The 15,951-nt window shown below is 44.4% G+C and overlaps 1 protein-coding gene across 2 annotated transcripts; it reads left to right on the forward strand.

Annotated features, from left to right (window-relative positions):
* The first annotated feature begins 194 nt into the window (after window positions 1–194).
* Window positions 195–15,690, forward strand: smarca4a (SWI/SNF related BAF chromatin remodeling complex subunit ATPase 4a). 2 transcript variants are annotated; one of them, XM_070847152.1, is made up of 34 exons: window positions 195–278; window positions 1,864–2,127; window positions 2,410–2,542; window positions 3,792–4,250; window positions 4,456–4,554; window positions 4,647–4,902; window positions 5,530–5,656; window positions 5,806–5,979; window positions 6,141–6,314; window positions 6,470–6,637; window positions 6,739–6,789; window positions 6,898–7,028; window positions 7,185–7,248; window positions 7,340–7,449; window positions 7,665–7,812; window positions 7,965–8,128; window positions 8,257–8,323; window positions 8,453–8,563; window positions 8,673–8,915; window positions 9,090–9,203; window positions 9,617–9,724; window positions 9,867–9,953; window positions 10,075–10,121; window positions 10,225–10,391; window positions 10,557–10,720; window positions 10,853–11,119; window positions 12,446–12,523; window positions 12,616–12,834; window positions 12,960–13,222; window positions 13,392–13,497; window positions 13,634–13,735; window positions 13,873–14,005; window positions 14,090–14,229; window positions 14,999–15,690. In XM_070847152.1, the coding sequence occupies exons 2-34, from the start codon at window positions 1,906–1,908 to the stop codon at window positions 15,029–15,031; spliced, it is 4,929 nt and encodes a 1,642-aa protein (XP_070703253.1). In that variant the 5' UTR covers window positions 195–278; window positions 1,864–1,905; the 3' UTR covers window positions 15,032–15,690. The 2 variants fall into 2 exon arrangements, with proteins under 2 accessions (XP_070703253.1, XP_070703254.1); XM_070847153.1 differs by having other exon boundaries at window positions 10,853–11,080.
* The last annotated feature ends 261 nt before the right edge of the window (window positions 15,691–15,951 follow it).

Here is a 15,951-nt window from a genome sequence, read left to right on the forward strand (position 1 = left end):
GGTCTCGCTGTGTTTCACTCTCCCATCCCCCACACCGGCTCCCGGCTCTTTCATCCCCCACCGTAACGCAGCCTCTACTGGGCATGCCGGAGGTGAGCGAGGCGGCGGATGGGGGCGCTACAGAGCCGCACAGGCCGGTCCCTGCCATACAATCTACCGAGAGAGGGGGGTGAAGGAAAAAAACCAACTGGGTAGGTCGGTCTTTGTTTCTGGCTAGGAGGAAAAATCAAGCGACGTTGCAACCGGTGAGGATTCAATCGTCGCCTTTCACCACTCGTGTAAGTTCACTATTATTTTGTTATCAGCCGAGGAGAGTTGGATGCGCGTTTTTGGCCGCTGTTGGAGGATGTTGGTGCTTTTAAAGGGCGCTTTTCGTTGAGGAAAAAGACGAGACCGACATTACAGCACCGCTGCTGTGGCGCGACAGTGTGCAATGAATGAAAATTGTTTTTGGAAATGTGCTTAGAGCGGAGCACCGAGCCAAGGGTACGGGAGGCGCGTTGGATCAATCAGCCCCGGCGATGAGGGATGCTCTAACCTTTCTCATGTCGCCGCTTCGGGACGGGGATCTCGCAAAATAACACATTTTTCTGCGTAATTAGCCTGGGAGAGCATGGCCGGCTAGGCTAACACAACTAGCTCGCTAGCATGCTAGGCACCGTCAAGCTTGTGTTGTTCATCAATACGGGCTTTTACTTAGCTTACAGGGTGGTTCTTTGTAGCTTTACTGCCGGTTTGGTGTCATTTTGCGGTTGAACCGAGTGTTCAGAGAGTAACAGGAAAGCCGTGTTGCATTTAGTGAAACAGGAGGTTAAAAGCACGGACATAACGTAACGTTAACTATTAAATCCGGCTAGGCCTTGCTAACGTTAGCAAAGCCACAAATGCTAACAACAGCTAACCTAACAGTTATTTTCTTGTAAATATAAACATTAGAACAACAAGACGGACACAGAGTTTCACTTTTACTGTTTTCTTAGTGACTTTTAATTGACGTCTGTGCGTGTTTCAGCAGGGGCTGTGTGTGGTTGAACAGAGCCTCGTCTTCATGTTTTTTATACCATAGTTTTGACCCATAAAGTGACAGTTTTGATGACCTCTCGGTGACCCTCCGTGTGTGTGAAGCTCACATATTACAAACACACACTTGCACCTTTGCTGGTGCTTCCTTAACTTTGTGCGCACAAGTCAGATGTGTGCCATCAGTGTTGTGAATTATCTTCTCCCATTCAACAGCCAACCATCTGTCACACACTCAGCTAACTACGGTTCAGGACTGGATGTGTTTAAGGGCACAGTTCACCTTAGAACAACATCAGAACTTCATGCTTGTGATTAGTTGTGGTTTAGAGTTTTTTTTTTTTTGTTTTAGTTCACACAACAACAGAGAGGCTTTGTGTGTGTGTGTGTGTGTGTGCGTGTGTGTGGGGGGGTTTTGTTTTTGCTTTGCAAAGCATCGAAAAAAAAAAAAAAACACAGCAGCAGCATCACTTTCCTAAAATGATAACATGCCCAGTGATCCACAGAGGTTACTGAGGGTTACTTGCTGCTGAATACACTTTTGATGAATGATTGTGACTGATAGTGTAACTAGTGTAGTTTGAATGAGACACAATGGTTGAGTGTTAATATGAAACATTACTGCTTATTGAGCTCATTCTATTGTTTGGACCTCTGGTTGGTATCTCCACCTTGTCTAATGAATTTGTGCTGCATTTGTACACTTGCATATGATTACATGTGATTATGTCGCATGGCCCACTGTATAATTCCAGCTTGAATTACCTCTACAGTGAGTAAGAATTTATTTTTCAGCAAATGTATAAATGCAGTCTGATTTATTGCTGCCATCTCTCTTCACAGGGGTACTTGCGGCTGCCACACATTCCCACTTTCCCCTGAGAGATGTCCACTCCTGACCCCCCAATGGGAGGGACACCTCGGCCCGGACCCTCCCCAGGCCCAGGGCCGTCTCCAGGAGGCATGATGGGCCCGAGCCCAGGTCCCTCTCCAGGCTCAGCCCACAGCATGATGGGGCCCAGCCCAGGACCACCTGGATCTGGACACCCCCACCCTCCACAGGGACCATCAGGATATCCTCAGGACAACATGCACCAGATGCATAAAGTACTAAGCTGTTGTTTTATTTTTTTATATTCCTTTCTTTGCCTTCATTTATACATTTTCCTCTCAGGTTGAAAAAGTTCATCCTTTTCATCTAATGATTTGTGATTATGCAGGAACAACTCATGTCTGCTCATGTGTTGGTTTCTGTTTACGTCTTTTACAGTATAGCTTACAAAAGAAAACTGCCTAATATATCAAGTTTTGGGGCAAATGTAAAATAAGAGTTCCAAACTTTCATAAAGAATTGTTTTAATCAATGATAATTCTCTGTCTGTTAATCAGCCCATGGAAGCCATGCATGAGAAGGGAATGCCCGATGACCCCCGCTATGCCCAGATGAAAGGCATGGCTATGAGACCAGGCGGGCACAGTGGGATGGGACCACCTCCAAGTCCAATGGACCAACATTCCCAAGGTAACACATCACACATGACCACAGGTCTTAAGCATTTTGCAAAGTCACGGAAGCTCAGGAAATTAGATCAATTAGTGGGACATGTAATGAAAATTCAGCACATTTTGAGCCTCTTATTTAAAAAATATTAAAAATATTGTATAATATGTCAAACTGCCAGTGATGTAAGTATTGAATAAAGCATACATGACTTCAATATGAGTATGTGGTTCTCTTTATCTAAAGCAGGGATCTAAGACACAGACCTCTGCTGACTGATACTCGAGGGCCATGGTGCAGGTATTTGTTCCAGCATGCACACACCGCCTGTATTAACTCACCTGAGTTAACTTATTATTGATATCAGGTGGTGTGGGTGTAGGGTTGGAACAAAGAAATACAGCACCGTGTCCCTCGGGGGCTGGAGTCTGAGATATTTACTCAGATTTTTTTTTTTGTCATGGAAAAGTTTGGGAATTTTACATTTGAGTTGGAATTTTGCACACAATGTTGTGCTTTATGTAGCTTATGTTGTAACTTTTGGAGAGGTGAAATATAAATATTAATAGTAAATACATTCTCATGCTAAACTTGCAAACAAATCACAAAAATATTAAGGTGGCCGTTAAGAACCCTGGGATAACTTGAATGAAACATGTGCTTGCATAAGATGAGAGATTAAAAATTGAGGATCACCTGTTTGTCTTTGAAAACCTCCACACAGGAAGAATAGATAACTCTGTGATGTATTCATACTGTGTGTGTATGTGTGTGCGAACCCATCGAGCTGGTTTCTCTTCTTGTGTCGCTGCTGGTTTGGCAGCATGAGCAGACAGCAGTGGGCAGGACAACAGAAGGGGCGGGGTTTAGGGGCTTTCCCTTTCAGACAACAACAAAGACAGCTGCATGTACAAAACCACACGGTTAGTAAGCAAAAGAGCACAGGAGGCGAGAGACGCACGTAGGAACACTAAAAAGAGATGACAGTGTGTATGGTTTGGAAATGGTTCTGTGTGTAAGCGGTGTAAAGAGTGTTTTGTTCAGTTGACATTTACTGGACTTGTTGCATAAACTAAACAATAAAAAAATTGTTACTTAGCTTGAGCCTTAGCCTTAGATTAAGTATCACTTAATTGTTAAAATGCTTTCAACCTTTTAAACCCTACTCATGATCAATACATCCCCTTTATCATATAAAGAACCTTTTGAAGCACAATATTTTAATATTTTTTTAGGCAAACCCGTCATCCATCTGTTCTGTGTTTACCAGGCTACCCATCTCCATTGGGAGGTTCAGAGCACGCACCCAGCCCTGTCCCAGCCAATGGCCCTCCCTCTGGCCCAATGATGCCTGGAGGTCCCTCTGGACCAGGGGCTGGCCCTATGGAGGGCAGTGGGGACCCTAACCAGGGGATGGGTCAGCCTAACCGTGGAGGTCCCCAGGGTCCAGGTGGACCCGGTGGTGCAGGTGGTGGACCAGGTGGTGCAGGTGGACCCACTCCTTTTAACCAGAACCAACTGCACCAACTCAGGGCTCAGATTATGGCGTACAAGATGCTAACCCGCAGTCAGCCCTTACCAGAGCACCTGCAGATGGCAGTGCAAGGGAAGAGGCCCATGCCAGGGATGCAGCAACAGCCAATGCCCAACATGCCACCTACTACAGGGCCTGGAGGTGGGCCTGTGGCTGGTCCAGGACCAGCTCAGGCTAACTACAACAGACCGCATGGTGAGTCTGGAATCCTACTGAATGTTTTTGTATCTCTTAACAAAATGATGTCCAAGCATATTTTTAACATAAGCTTTGAACAAAGAAAGCAGAACATTTGATACCTCAGCAGAGACACCTGGTGGCTGAACATGTATTTGTCTCTTTATAGGCGTCCCAATAATTACTAATTTCCTGAAAAATGCAATTGTTTGTCTTGTTTTAGGCATGGTAGGTCCCAATATGGTGCCTCCTGGACCTGCAGGAGTTCCCCCGGGTATGCAAGGCCAGCCTACTAACGGACCCCCTAAATCATGGCCTGAAGGTAAAACCGGGACTTAAGGCTGACCTAAGTAAGCAATGTGCATGTTTATGTGCACATCCAGAAAAACTGACCTCGTGTTACCTCTCTTCTAGGACCAATGGTGAATGCTGCTGCCCCATCCAACCCTCCTCAGAAGCTGATTCCACCTCAACCCACTGGCAGACCCTCCCCCGCTCCTCCCTCTGTGCCCCCTGCTGCCTCCCCAGTAATGCCCCCTCAGACACAATCCCCAGGACAGCCTGCCCAGCCCCCTCCAATGATGCTCCACCAGAAGCAGAACCGTATAACCCCCATCCAAAAACCTCGTGGGCTGGACCCAGTGGAGATCCTCCAGGAGAGAGAGTACAGGTGAGATAGGCTGTACACCAAATATGTACTTTTAAAAGACTGTTATGAAAACTGATCTGTTCCCTTATTTGGATATGTCCAACAACTCCACCCCTGTTATTTTAATAATTTCTGTATGTATCTTAATGAATACATTTCGTCATTGATCTTTGTTTTTATATGCCGCATAGCATCAAACAAGCCCACATACCACAGCATTTATAGCCTGAGCTTTTTATAGAAATACTTAAAAAAAAAAACTTACTAAACTCAAGCAGAAGCACAATTTACAGTTCTGTGAGTAAGTAATTCAACTTATTGATCCTCTGAAGAGAGATTGGTGTAAGAGGTTTTATGAAAAGGCACATTACAATTCCCCTAGAAAGCTTTTAAATGCATTGTCCAGTAATCTTTGAATTCACTGTATTACTTCTGGAAACCCCTGAATGCATATTGTTGTCTTAATGTCAGACATGAGTTTTGAAACCATGCCATAGACTGCAACTGCTGCAAATAATCTGTGGAAGGAAACGGAGGAATTAGTTCTGCCAGATAAATAAATGTTACTGATCAACCTAAATGAAAAAGAATAATGGTTGATATCAGTGTGTGTGTATATATATATATGTTTTAATATGTGTGCTTCAGGCTACAGGCTCGTATTGCTCACCGTATCCAGGAGCTGGAGAACCTGCCTGGCTCTCTTGCCGGAGACCTGCGCACCAAGGCCACCATCGAGCTCAAGGCCCTCAGGCTGCTTAACTTCCAGAGACAGGTAACCATGAAGTTGTGTTTAAAGCAAAGACTGTGGCATGAATGCCCCCGCTGCTTATTTAATCCATCTCCAACTTTACTGGCCTGTCATTGTTTTCCCCCAGTGGAGTAGATGCAGCGTTTGATATGTCAATGTTCTTGTGCCTACAGCTGCGTCAGGAGGTGGTGGTTTGCATGCGCCGCGACACTGCTTTGGAAACCGCCCTCAACGCTAAGGCCTACAAGCGCAGCAAACGTCAGTCCTTGCGTGAGGCCCGCATCACCGAGAAGCTTGAGAAGCAGCAGAAGATCGAACAGGAGCGTAAACGTCGCCAGAAACACCAGGTACACCGGGGGGGAAGACTTACATGGGTGGGAGTAAAGCGGGGCAGTTTTTAGCAGGGTAAAAGTATTCAGTTTGCAGATAGTATTATTCAACTCATTGTATCTAATGAACTGATTGTGTCTAATAACAGTGGTGGCTCTGTGTATTTTCCTGTCCATAGGAATACCTCAACAGCATCCTGCAGCACGCCAAGGACTTCAAGGAGTACCACCGCTCCATCACAGCGAAGATCCAGAAAGCCACGAAAGCTGTCGCTACCTATCATGCCAACACCGAGCGTGAACAGAAGAAAGAGAATGAGCGCATCGAAAAGGAGAGAATGCGGAGGCTGATGGTGAGATTCAAATAGATAAGAGACGCCTTAATACAATACAAGTTTGTATTCGCTCTTTGTTGGACAGTTTCAGGAAGAAACGGAGGGCATGTTACTTTTAATCGTGCATATTAATCAACACAAGCAATTAACATCTGTGTGAATGTTTGTCCCAGGCTGAAGATGAAGAGGGCTATCGTAAACTTATCGACCAAAAGAAAGACAAGCGTCTGGCCTACCTGCTTCAGCAGACAGATGAATACGTGGCCAACCTCACTGAGCTGGTGCGTGCCCACAAAGCAGTACAAGCTCTCAAAGAGAAGAAAAAGAAGAAGAAAAAGAAGGTAAGTGTTTCTAAAGGGCATTTGTTTCTCTCTTTTTTTTTTTTTTTTTTTTTGTTGAAGTTGGATTTTTACTTGTACTTTAATTTGTTCATGTTTTTCAGAAGCCAGAGACTGTGGAGGGAGGTGCTCCTGCCCTGGGACCAGATGGAGAGGTGAGCTTGAAGATGCCATTATTGATAATCTTAACGTGCACGTGCTTTTATTTCTTCCCGGTTTCTTTACAGCATTTAATGTTTTTCTCGTTTCCTCTCTTCTCCCAGCCTTTAGACGAGACCAGTCAAATGAGTGACCTCCCAGTGAAGGTCATCCACATGGACAGTGGAAAGATCCTGACTGGTGTTGATGCACCTAAGGCTGGCCAGCTGGAAGCCTGGCTTGAAATGAACCCAGGGTCAGTGTCATGTCTGCTTCATAATAGCTTAAGACATTTGCTGCTGAATTGATTGATTGAAATTCTAATGAGAATGCTGGTAGGAGACGATCTGGACTAAAGGGGGAATATGTCGAAAATTTAGTTTTTTATCAAAAACATTTTGTCCCTTTGCAGGTACGAAGTGGCGCCACGTTCAGACAGTGAAGACAGCGGGTCAGATGAAGAGGAGGAGGATGAGGTAAAGAACACAATGATGTCTACATTTAAGTAAAATGGCCACTTGCAATTTACTGGAAACAGTTTTCTTACCTCCCATTTTTTGTTGTCAGGAGGAAGACGAGGAGCCTCATTCCTCTGCAGCTCCAGCAGAAGAGAAGAAGAAGATTCCTGATCCCGACAGTGAAGATGTATCTGAAGTGGATGTGCGGCACATCATTGAGTAAGATGGAACTGAGGTTTCTGTGTTATTAGTTGTCTCTTTTGGCAATGAATGTGTCCAAAAATGGCTTTTAGGTCACAATTAAGTTCTCCAAAGATACCTCTCAGGCATTAATGTTATTTTATTTATTCCCCTCGTATCTTGTTGCTTTAGTTTGTGATTTTTTTTCATCCACTCAAAGTTTCGTTGTGCTTCCTCCCTCCTGTTTCCACCAGACACGCCAAGCAGGATGTAGATGATGAGTATGGCAATGCAAGTTTCAACCGAGGCCTGCAGTCCTACTACGCTGTGGCTCATGCTGTCACAGAGAAGGTAGATAAACAGTCCTCACTGCTGGTCAACGGGCAGCTCAAGCAATACCAGGTATGTAACCAGAGCCTGCCATGAAGAGGAGCATGAAATTATCTAAGAGGGAATGATACTTTTGTGAGATTTTACAAGTCTGTGCTCGTGAAATTCGACGTGACGGCTTAAGTTGCATGAACTGAGGCTAACTTTGATCATTTTCTGCTCAGATCAAAGGTCTGGAGTGGCTCGTGTCGCTTTACAACAACAACTTGAATGGCATCCTGGCCGATGAGATGGGTCTTGGAAAAACAATCCAGACCATCGCCCTCATCACTTACCTCATGGAATACAAGCGCCTCAACGGGCCCTTCCTCATCATCGTACCTCTTTCGTAAGCCCCAACACATCTTCCTTAAACATAACGGGCCTCCACAGAAAGCTACACGAGCTGTGTTCTCTGCGTCTATATGTTGAGTAGAGTTGAAACATGCCTGTTGTGTCTTTGTGTTGTGTTTTCAGAACTCTATCAAACTGGGTCTATGAGTTTGATAAGTGGGCGCCATCTGTCGTCAAAGTCTCCTACAAGGTCAGCGGCACCTACTTATATTCCATCGATTTTTGCAATAACAGAAATTCTTGAAGCTGCAAGGATTTGGCCGTTTTATTCAGTTTCGTTAGTTGAGCATAAATGGAAAGCAATTCTGTTCATTTTCAGGGGTCTCCAGCTGCTCGTCGTGCTTTCGTTCCCCTCTTGCGTAGTGGCAAGTTCAACGTGCTGCTCACCACGTACGAGTACATTATCAAAGATAAGCAAGTGCTGGCAAAGGTAAGGATGCATCCTCGGATACAAAATACAAAATGTATTTATTCTAGTCTGTTCTTTAAGCCCTGGTACCACACGTATCTCTGTCTGACTTCTATTTTTCCTCCCTAAGATTCGTTGGAAATACATGATTGTGGACGAGGGCCATCGTATGAAGAACCACCACTGTAAGCTGACCCAGGTCTTGAACACGCACTACTTGGCCCCGCGGCGTGTGCTGCTCACAGGCACTCCGCTGCAGAACAAGTTACCTGAGCTCTGGGCCCTGCTCAACTTCCTTCTGCCTACCATTTTCAAGAGCTGCAGCACATTCGAACAGTGGTTCAACGCCCCCTTTGCTATGACCGGAGAGAAGGTGGGTCTGGTTGCTTGTGTTGTAAGTGGTGGTGGAGGCGAGGTCGTAAAGAATTTAAGTAAACATACCGAATAAAACAATTCAAATTGTCTCCACCTCACAAGGAGCTGCAGTAAAACGTTTTTGAATTCTGGATGCACCCTTCTCATCCCCTCCTTTCTCTTTTTCACACAGGTTGACCTAAATGAAGAAGAGACCATCCTGATCATTCGACGTTTACACAAAGTGCTCAGGCCTTTCTTGCTACGCCGACTAAAGAAAGAAGTCGAGGCCCAGCTGCCGGAGAAGGTCAGCTTGCTTTCAAATTCACATAACTTGCTTGTTATGATCTTTTGTTGATCCATTGACTGCTAGCTTTTTTTCACACATTGCTGCATGCAGTAAATTGCTATATGCTCACTAAATTGCTATATCCAGCAAAATAGATTCACGCACACCAAGTAGCTCCAATTGTAAAGATTTTATTTGCTGTGACATTTCAAGCACAATTCTCTTAATCAGACTTAATTGGAGAAGTTTGATCCAGCACCCATCGTATTGGAAACTGGGATGTCTTTTAAAAAATATATGTATATTTATCATTTCTTGTTCACAGAACTCCTGAGACTCCTTAACATAATATCTGGATATGTTTTTAAAATTAAATCACTGATTCTAATTTTGTGCTTTTACTGAGTTTTCCTCTTATTGCTTGTTTACAGGTGGAGTATGTGATAAAGTGCGACATGTCGGCCCTACAGAGGGTTTTGTACAGACACATGCAGGCCAAGGGAGTCCTGCTTACAGATGGGTCCGAAAAAGACAAGAAGGTAAAGGGGAGAGGATGATGTCTTTAAATTTCAGAGATGAAACCTTATTTTGTGGACACGAATTGTACCATACTTTAAAAGCTCAAAAATAATGGGAACTAAAAGGTGTGTTTTCCGGTTGTGTTTTTTTTTTTTTTTCTAGGGTAAAGGTGGAACGAAGACCTTGATGAACACTATCATGCAGCTGAGAAAGATTTGCAACCACCCCTACATGTTCCAGCACATCGAGGTACCAAATACAGGCACCACCTTGATCAGGCCAATGTTAGATTTTTTTAGTAAAAGCAGGTGCAGAATCCAGGTAGAATGTACTAATGAATGCGACCTTTTTTTGGTTGTTTGTTTTACAGGAGTCGTTCTCTGAGCATCTTGGTTATTCTGGGGGAATCGTGAGTGGGTGCGTAGAGCTTGATATCGTTTGTGTTTTTACGACACACGTGTGTCTTGCCTGGTTGCATATTGGCTCATTTCTTCTCATATTTCCCCTTCCTCCTGTCCAGCCCTGACCTGTTCCGCTCCTCTGGGAAGTTTGAGCTGCTGGATCGCATCCTGCCCAAGCTGAGGGCCACCAACCACAAAGTGCTGCTCTTCTGTCAAATGACCTCACTCATGACCATCATGGAGGACTACTTTGCCTACCGCAACTTCAAGTACCTGCGTCTGGATGGTGAGACACCTTTGACCAAGGCCAGTGTTTGGTGTATAAGCTATTTGCCATAAACCCTGTCTGTTTATGACAATGCGCTTATAGCTGGCTTATAAATTAATGCACAGTGGCCATTCTCTTCTTTTTTTTCTGTCGCCTAATCATACGAAACACTCCCCCACATAGGAACCACCAAAGCAGAGGACCGCGGCATGCTGCTGAAGACATTCAATGACCCAGCCTCTGAGTACTTTGTGTTTCTGCTCAGCACCAGGGCAGGAGGCCTGGGCCTCAACCTGCAATCTGCTGACACAGTCATCATCTTTGACAGTGATTGGAACCCACATCAGGTACTCAAATGCAAATATATACTAAAGAAAATTACCATCAACATATTTGCGACGTTATTGTTCATGTAACACCATTAAGCTACGGTCATGTAAAAGTAACACGATGAACTACTCATGTTCATTCTCCTACAGGACTTGCAGGCTCAGGACAGAGCCCACCGTATCGGTCAGCAGAACGAGGTGCGAGTGCTCCGCCTCTGCACCGTCAACAGTGTGGAGGAAAAAATCCTGGCTGCAGCAAAATATAAGCTCAACGTGGATCAGAAGGTCATCCAGGCTGGCATGTTCGACCAGAAGTCTTCAGGCTGTGAGCGTCGGGCCTTCTTACAGGCCATTCTGGAGCACGAGGAGCAGGATGAGGTCGGGGCTCGAGGAGGCTGCCGCACTAGGGGGGCGTGGGTGGGTGTGATCTGAACCTGTTGGCACATCGCCCACCCACCCACATCTGCCTGTGCGCTGCCCCACCTCGTCATTCTCCTTACTTTTTTTCTCCCCTCTGTCTCTGTACTTCCTTCTTTTCTCAGGATTTGTGAGCTTTCATCAATCCAGACTCCTTTTCTCCTTTTATATATTTCTGCTTCTGCAAAAACCTTTGATGGTTAATATGATACTTTATCTTTCACCCCAATATGAAAACTTTCCCCCTTTTTATTCCGCTTTGTTTCTCTCTCTGCTGTTGGCTTTTGTCCTGCAAACATTTGTGTTTTTACCTTTGGCATTCAAATCTAGTGATAACTTGAACAGCTGAAGATGCTAAGCTTTAGTAATAGTGTGTGCATAATTATCACGCAAGTGCCCTTTTCTCTGAATTTGTATCGAACACTCATTGTTATAAGTGAATCCCAAATCTTAGTTGCAAGTATATGTAATTCAACATTTTTCTTCTTCAAATGTAAACTACATCAACTCTTATGAGAAAAGGGGAAAATAAATGTACGCAATTATTACGTCACTCAATAACAAATCATCTTCTCCCAGCTTATGTTACAAACTCAAGAATGAACAAGCATGTCAGAAATGATAAATATAAATGAACATGACACATGTTTTCAATGGGGTTTAATTCAAGCCAGCAAGGTGGCCTTCAAACCCTTTGCGAGCCAAGCAGTGGAGTACTTTGATGCATGTAATGGAGCACGTCCTCCTGTACCACTGCTTTAAGAAGGTGTCTTCCAGGAACTGACAGTAATTCCATGGCTCCACTTTCAGGCCATCTGTAGCTGAAAAGGGTCCAACCAGTTCGTAGTTGATTACGCTAGCCCACACCTTTATTTTTTTCCAGCTTGTGTGGCGACTGAGGGAAAGTCTTCCTTACCTTAGCATTGCTTCTGAGCACTTGGCACCTTGTCAGCAAAAAGCTGCCTAATAATTGTGCACATCTCAATAGAAGATATGGCTCACTTTCAGCGAGAGCCTCGCTCAATCAAGCAATTGGATCACCTGAAAATGATTCTGTCGGGTGGATGTTTAAGTTTACATGGTTTAGAATTTTAAAACATGTTATTTTGTCCACAATATGGACTTGCCTAATAATTATGCACTAACCTTACAATACAGACCTAAAGATGATATTTGCAATGCCTACGTAAGGTAATTAGTAGTATGCGCTCTTCCTTTTTTTAGCTTTTGTGTGAGTGAGAGTCAATAGTTCAGAGACTTGGCTCTGAGGTGACACATAAATCTGCCACGAGTCTCTTGTCACTCTCTTGTCTTATTTGTCTGCAGGAGGAAGACGAAGTTCCTGATGACGAGACGGTCAATCAGATGATTGCCAGAAGTGAAGAGGAGTTTGAGCAGTTCATGGTTAGTCCCAGTTCCATTTCAGTTATTAGATATGTTGTTACTCTATAATCTGACTCTACTAATCCTCTGTTGCATCTTTTTTTTTATTCCAGCGCATGGATCTAGACCGACGCCGCGAGGAAGCCCGCAACCCCAAGAGGAAACCTCGTCTGATGGAGGAGGACGACATGCCCAGCTGGATTTTAAAAGACGACGCTGAGGTTGAGAGGCTAACTTGCGAAGAGGAGGAGGAGAAGATGTTTGGCAGAGGATCCCGCCAACGTAAGGAAGTGGACTACAGTGACTCGCTCACTGAGAAACAGTGGCTCAAGGTGAGATGTTATCACGTGCAGTTGGTAGAAACGACAGCAACTTTGCATGTCAGGAGGCAAAAGTGAATCAGTACGAATTCAGTTTTGACCTGAACAAGCTCAATGATCATTTCTCCTCAACACAGGCCATAGAGGAGGGAAATCTTGAGGACATCGAAGAGGAAGTGCGTCACAAAAAGACGACCAGGAAGCGCAAGAGAGACCGTGACCACGACGGAGGCCCGGCGACACCCAGCTCCAGCAGCGGCCGAGGGCGGGACAAGGACGAGGAGGTGAAGAAAGCTAAGAAACGTGGTCGTCCTCCTGCCGAGAAGCTCTCTCCCAACCCTCTCTCCCTCACCAAGAAAATGAAGAAGATAGTTGATGCCGTCATCAAATACAAAGACGGGTGAGACCAAACGAAATCTCGTCAAGCATATTGGCTAATATTAGGTCCTGTTGAGCATTCTGGGCAATAAGGTAACTTCAGTGAGGCTATCCACTGCCGTAAGTGGCCATTTTAGCTTCAGCACTGACTCAGTCACACACACTGAGAAACGTTTTCCACTTCTCTGCAGTAATGGGAGACAGCTGAGCGAAGTCTTCATCCAGCTGCCCTCTCGCAAGGAGTTGCCCGAGTACTACGAGCTCATCCGGAAACCGGTGGACTTCAGAAAGATCAAGGTGAGGACAAAGGAGCACCTACCTGCTCTGCATGTTCAGATTTAAATAAAAGAAAGTTCAGAAAACCAGTCGTTCCTTTTGGCTTTTTCCACGTGATAATGGACTTGTATGTCTGACTGCTTCTGTTGTTCATCAGGAGAGGATCCGCAGCCATAAATACCGCAGCCTGAATGACCTGGAGAAGGATGTGATGCTGCTGTGTCAAAACGCCCAGACTTTTAACCTGGAGGGCTCTCTGGTGAGTTGAACCAGAGGGACACACTCACAGAAGTACAATAGTGGAAGCAGCTTAAATTCACTTACAAGAAGTCTAGTGGATCCTCTGGGGAAGGAGAGCTATGATAGTAACTCGATGTCTCTCTGTAAACCGCTCAGATCTACGAGGACTCCATTGTGCTGCAGTCCGTCTTCACCAGTGTGAGGCAGAAGATAGAGAAAGAGGACGAGAGTGAAGGGGAGGAAAGTGAGGAAGAGGAGGAGGAGCCAGACGAAGGCTCTGAGTCCGAATGTGAGTATCGCAAACACCGTTGTAACACTGGCGGGGAGAGGCACCATAAACACGAAGGTGTTAACAAGCTTCCATTTCCACCAGCTCGTTCGGTGAAGGTGAAGATCAAGCTGAGCCGGAAAGAAAAAGGAGAGCGAGGAGGAAAAGGACAACGACGGAGGGGCCGTGGTGCTCGGGCCAAACCTGTGGTGAGCGACGATGACAGCGAGGAGGAACAGGAAGAGGTGAGACAAGAACAGACATGAATCAGTTAGTCCATCAACTGAAAATTGTCAGTAATTCTGATAAATGATCGAACGATTTACGAATTTGCTGCTTTTCTCTTATTTTTAAATGACATACTTGATTATCTTTGTATTTTAAACTCTTGAGAGGGACAAAAAGAGGAATTTTTCACTATTCCATTACATATTATAATGGAAATCTAAGTTTAACCTTCAAAGGAGGATCATCAGTCTTTTTAGATTATAATAGGCTGTGTTGTGTGTGTCTGTATTATCTGCTGTGGGGATACTTTGTAGATAGATGTCATGTATTTAATCAAAAGTATGTTTAGGGGAAGAACTTCCATTCTTTCAAATGTGAGCATTTTTTGCTCTATCCATCTTCTCTGGCTATGTGATAGTAAACTGTTTATGTCTGTAGTTTGGACTGTTGGTCGCAGGAAATGTGTAACTGGCATTTTTGATTATTTCAAGACATTTATAGACCAAATTTCAAAAGGAGTGTTTTTAAAAGGAGGAGTTGTTTGAATTTCATAAAGCCATTGCTAAGCCCATAATAATGTAAAACTCTCCTCACTTCAGTGTGATCCAAATTTGAATTGCAAACGCATCTTCGTGAAGACTGTTTACCGATTTAGAAGTTGGCCATTCTAAAATGTTCTTATGCATTTGATAACAACGTGGAAATGTGTCGCACTGTTTGTGAAGCCGCCACTTCTGTTGGACCGTGAAAGTAAATCCTTGTTTCCTTCCTGCCGTTTTGTGTCAGGAGCGTTCGGCCAGCGGCAGCGAGGACGACTGAAGTGAACCGCTCCTGATTGGACCGACGGCCCACTGAGCCCCTTGACTGGACTTTATATATTTTACTTAGATACAGCAGGGAGACTGTCGGTGGAAAAGGCCTAGTTTTACCTAGATGAGCTGATTTTTAGTGAGACAATTGTATTCTCATTAAAGTATACCATTAAATAAAAACCAGTTTAAAAAAAAAAAATAAAATATGATATGAACCATCCACTTCCATATTTAAACCATTTTCCCAGTATGAATAGTGTGTCTCTTTGCCTTTTTTTGTTTTCTCCTGTAAGTGGAAAATCGACAGAGCCTGAATTATTATAGATTGATCGTGGGCCATAAAGACAGCTAACTGTTTTTTTAAGTGGTATTAATTTTCTTGTCTTTTACTTTGAGACGAAGCGTACATGTGAACCAGGAGTCACTGCGTTCCCTGAAGTCCCTTTTTGAATGCATGTCGTGCGTGTCTGTGGAAATGCACCTGGATGTGTCTTCGCTATTATCTCCGTGTTTAATTTAAGACTACAAGCGGGATCGCGGTACATCCCACCCTGCAGCCCCTCCCTCTCAGGTTGTGTATGTGAGGAGGGAGGGAGGGATAGCACCATTCTCTCGTGTCGGTGTCACTGGATTCCAAAAAGTACAATAAAGGCATCTCATAATTAACCTGTTGTCTTCACTGTTTTTTTTTTTCTCTTCCATGGTTATGAACTGCACTCATCACATCTGTACACTAGATGGCTCACTGAGAACACATAGCTGCAGACTTGTTTACATCCTCAACCATCCTTTTCTCTCCAGTCAGTGTGGTGGTTCAGGTACAGCAGAGTTTTCATCAGAGGAAGTCATTTTTCACTTTTATTCCTGCTCTCTGTTGTAATTCATTTGGTTTAGGCCATAAACTGAAGGGTTTTTTTTTTTTGAGTT

The sequence above is a fragment of the Pempheris klunzingeri genome, chromosome 17 (assembly GCF_042242105.1).
Source record: "Pempheris klunzingeri isolate RE-2024b chromosome 17, fPemKlu1.hap1, whole genome shotgun sequence".
Lineage (NCBI taxonomy): Eukaryota > Metazoa > Chordata > Actinopteri > Acropomatiformes > Pempheridae > Pempheris > Pempheris klunzingeri.

What these genes read in the sequence shown, in the direction of transcription:
- smarca4a (XM_070847152.1), top strand. Translation starts at nt 1,906, where the DNA reads ATGTCCACTCCTGACCCCCCAATGGGAGGGACACCTCGGCCCGGACCC. An exon ending in TCGTCAAAGTCTCCTACAAG is followed by an intron (nt 8,324 to 8,452) that starts GTCAGCGGCACC and finishes GTTCATTTTCAG; the next exon opens with GGGTCTCCAGCTGCTCGTCG. An exon ending in ATAAGCAAGTGCTGGCAAAG is followed by an intron (nt 8,564 to 8,672) that starts GTAAGGATGCAT and finishes TTCCTCCCTAAG; the next exon opens with ATTCGTTGGAAATACATGAT.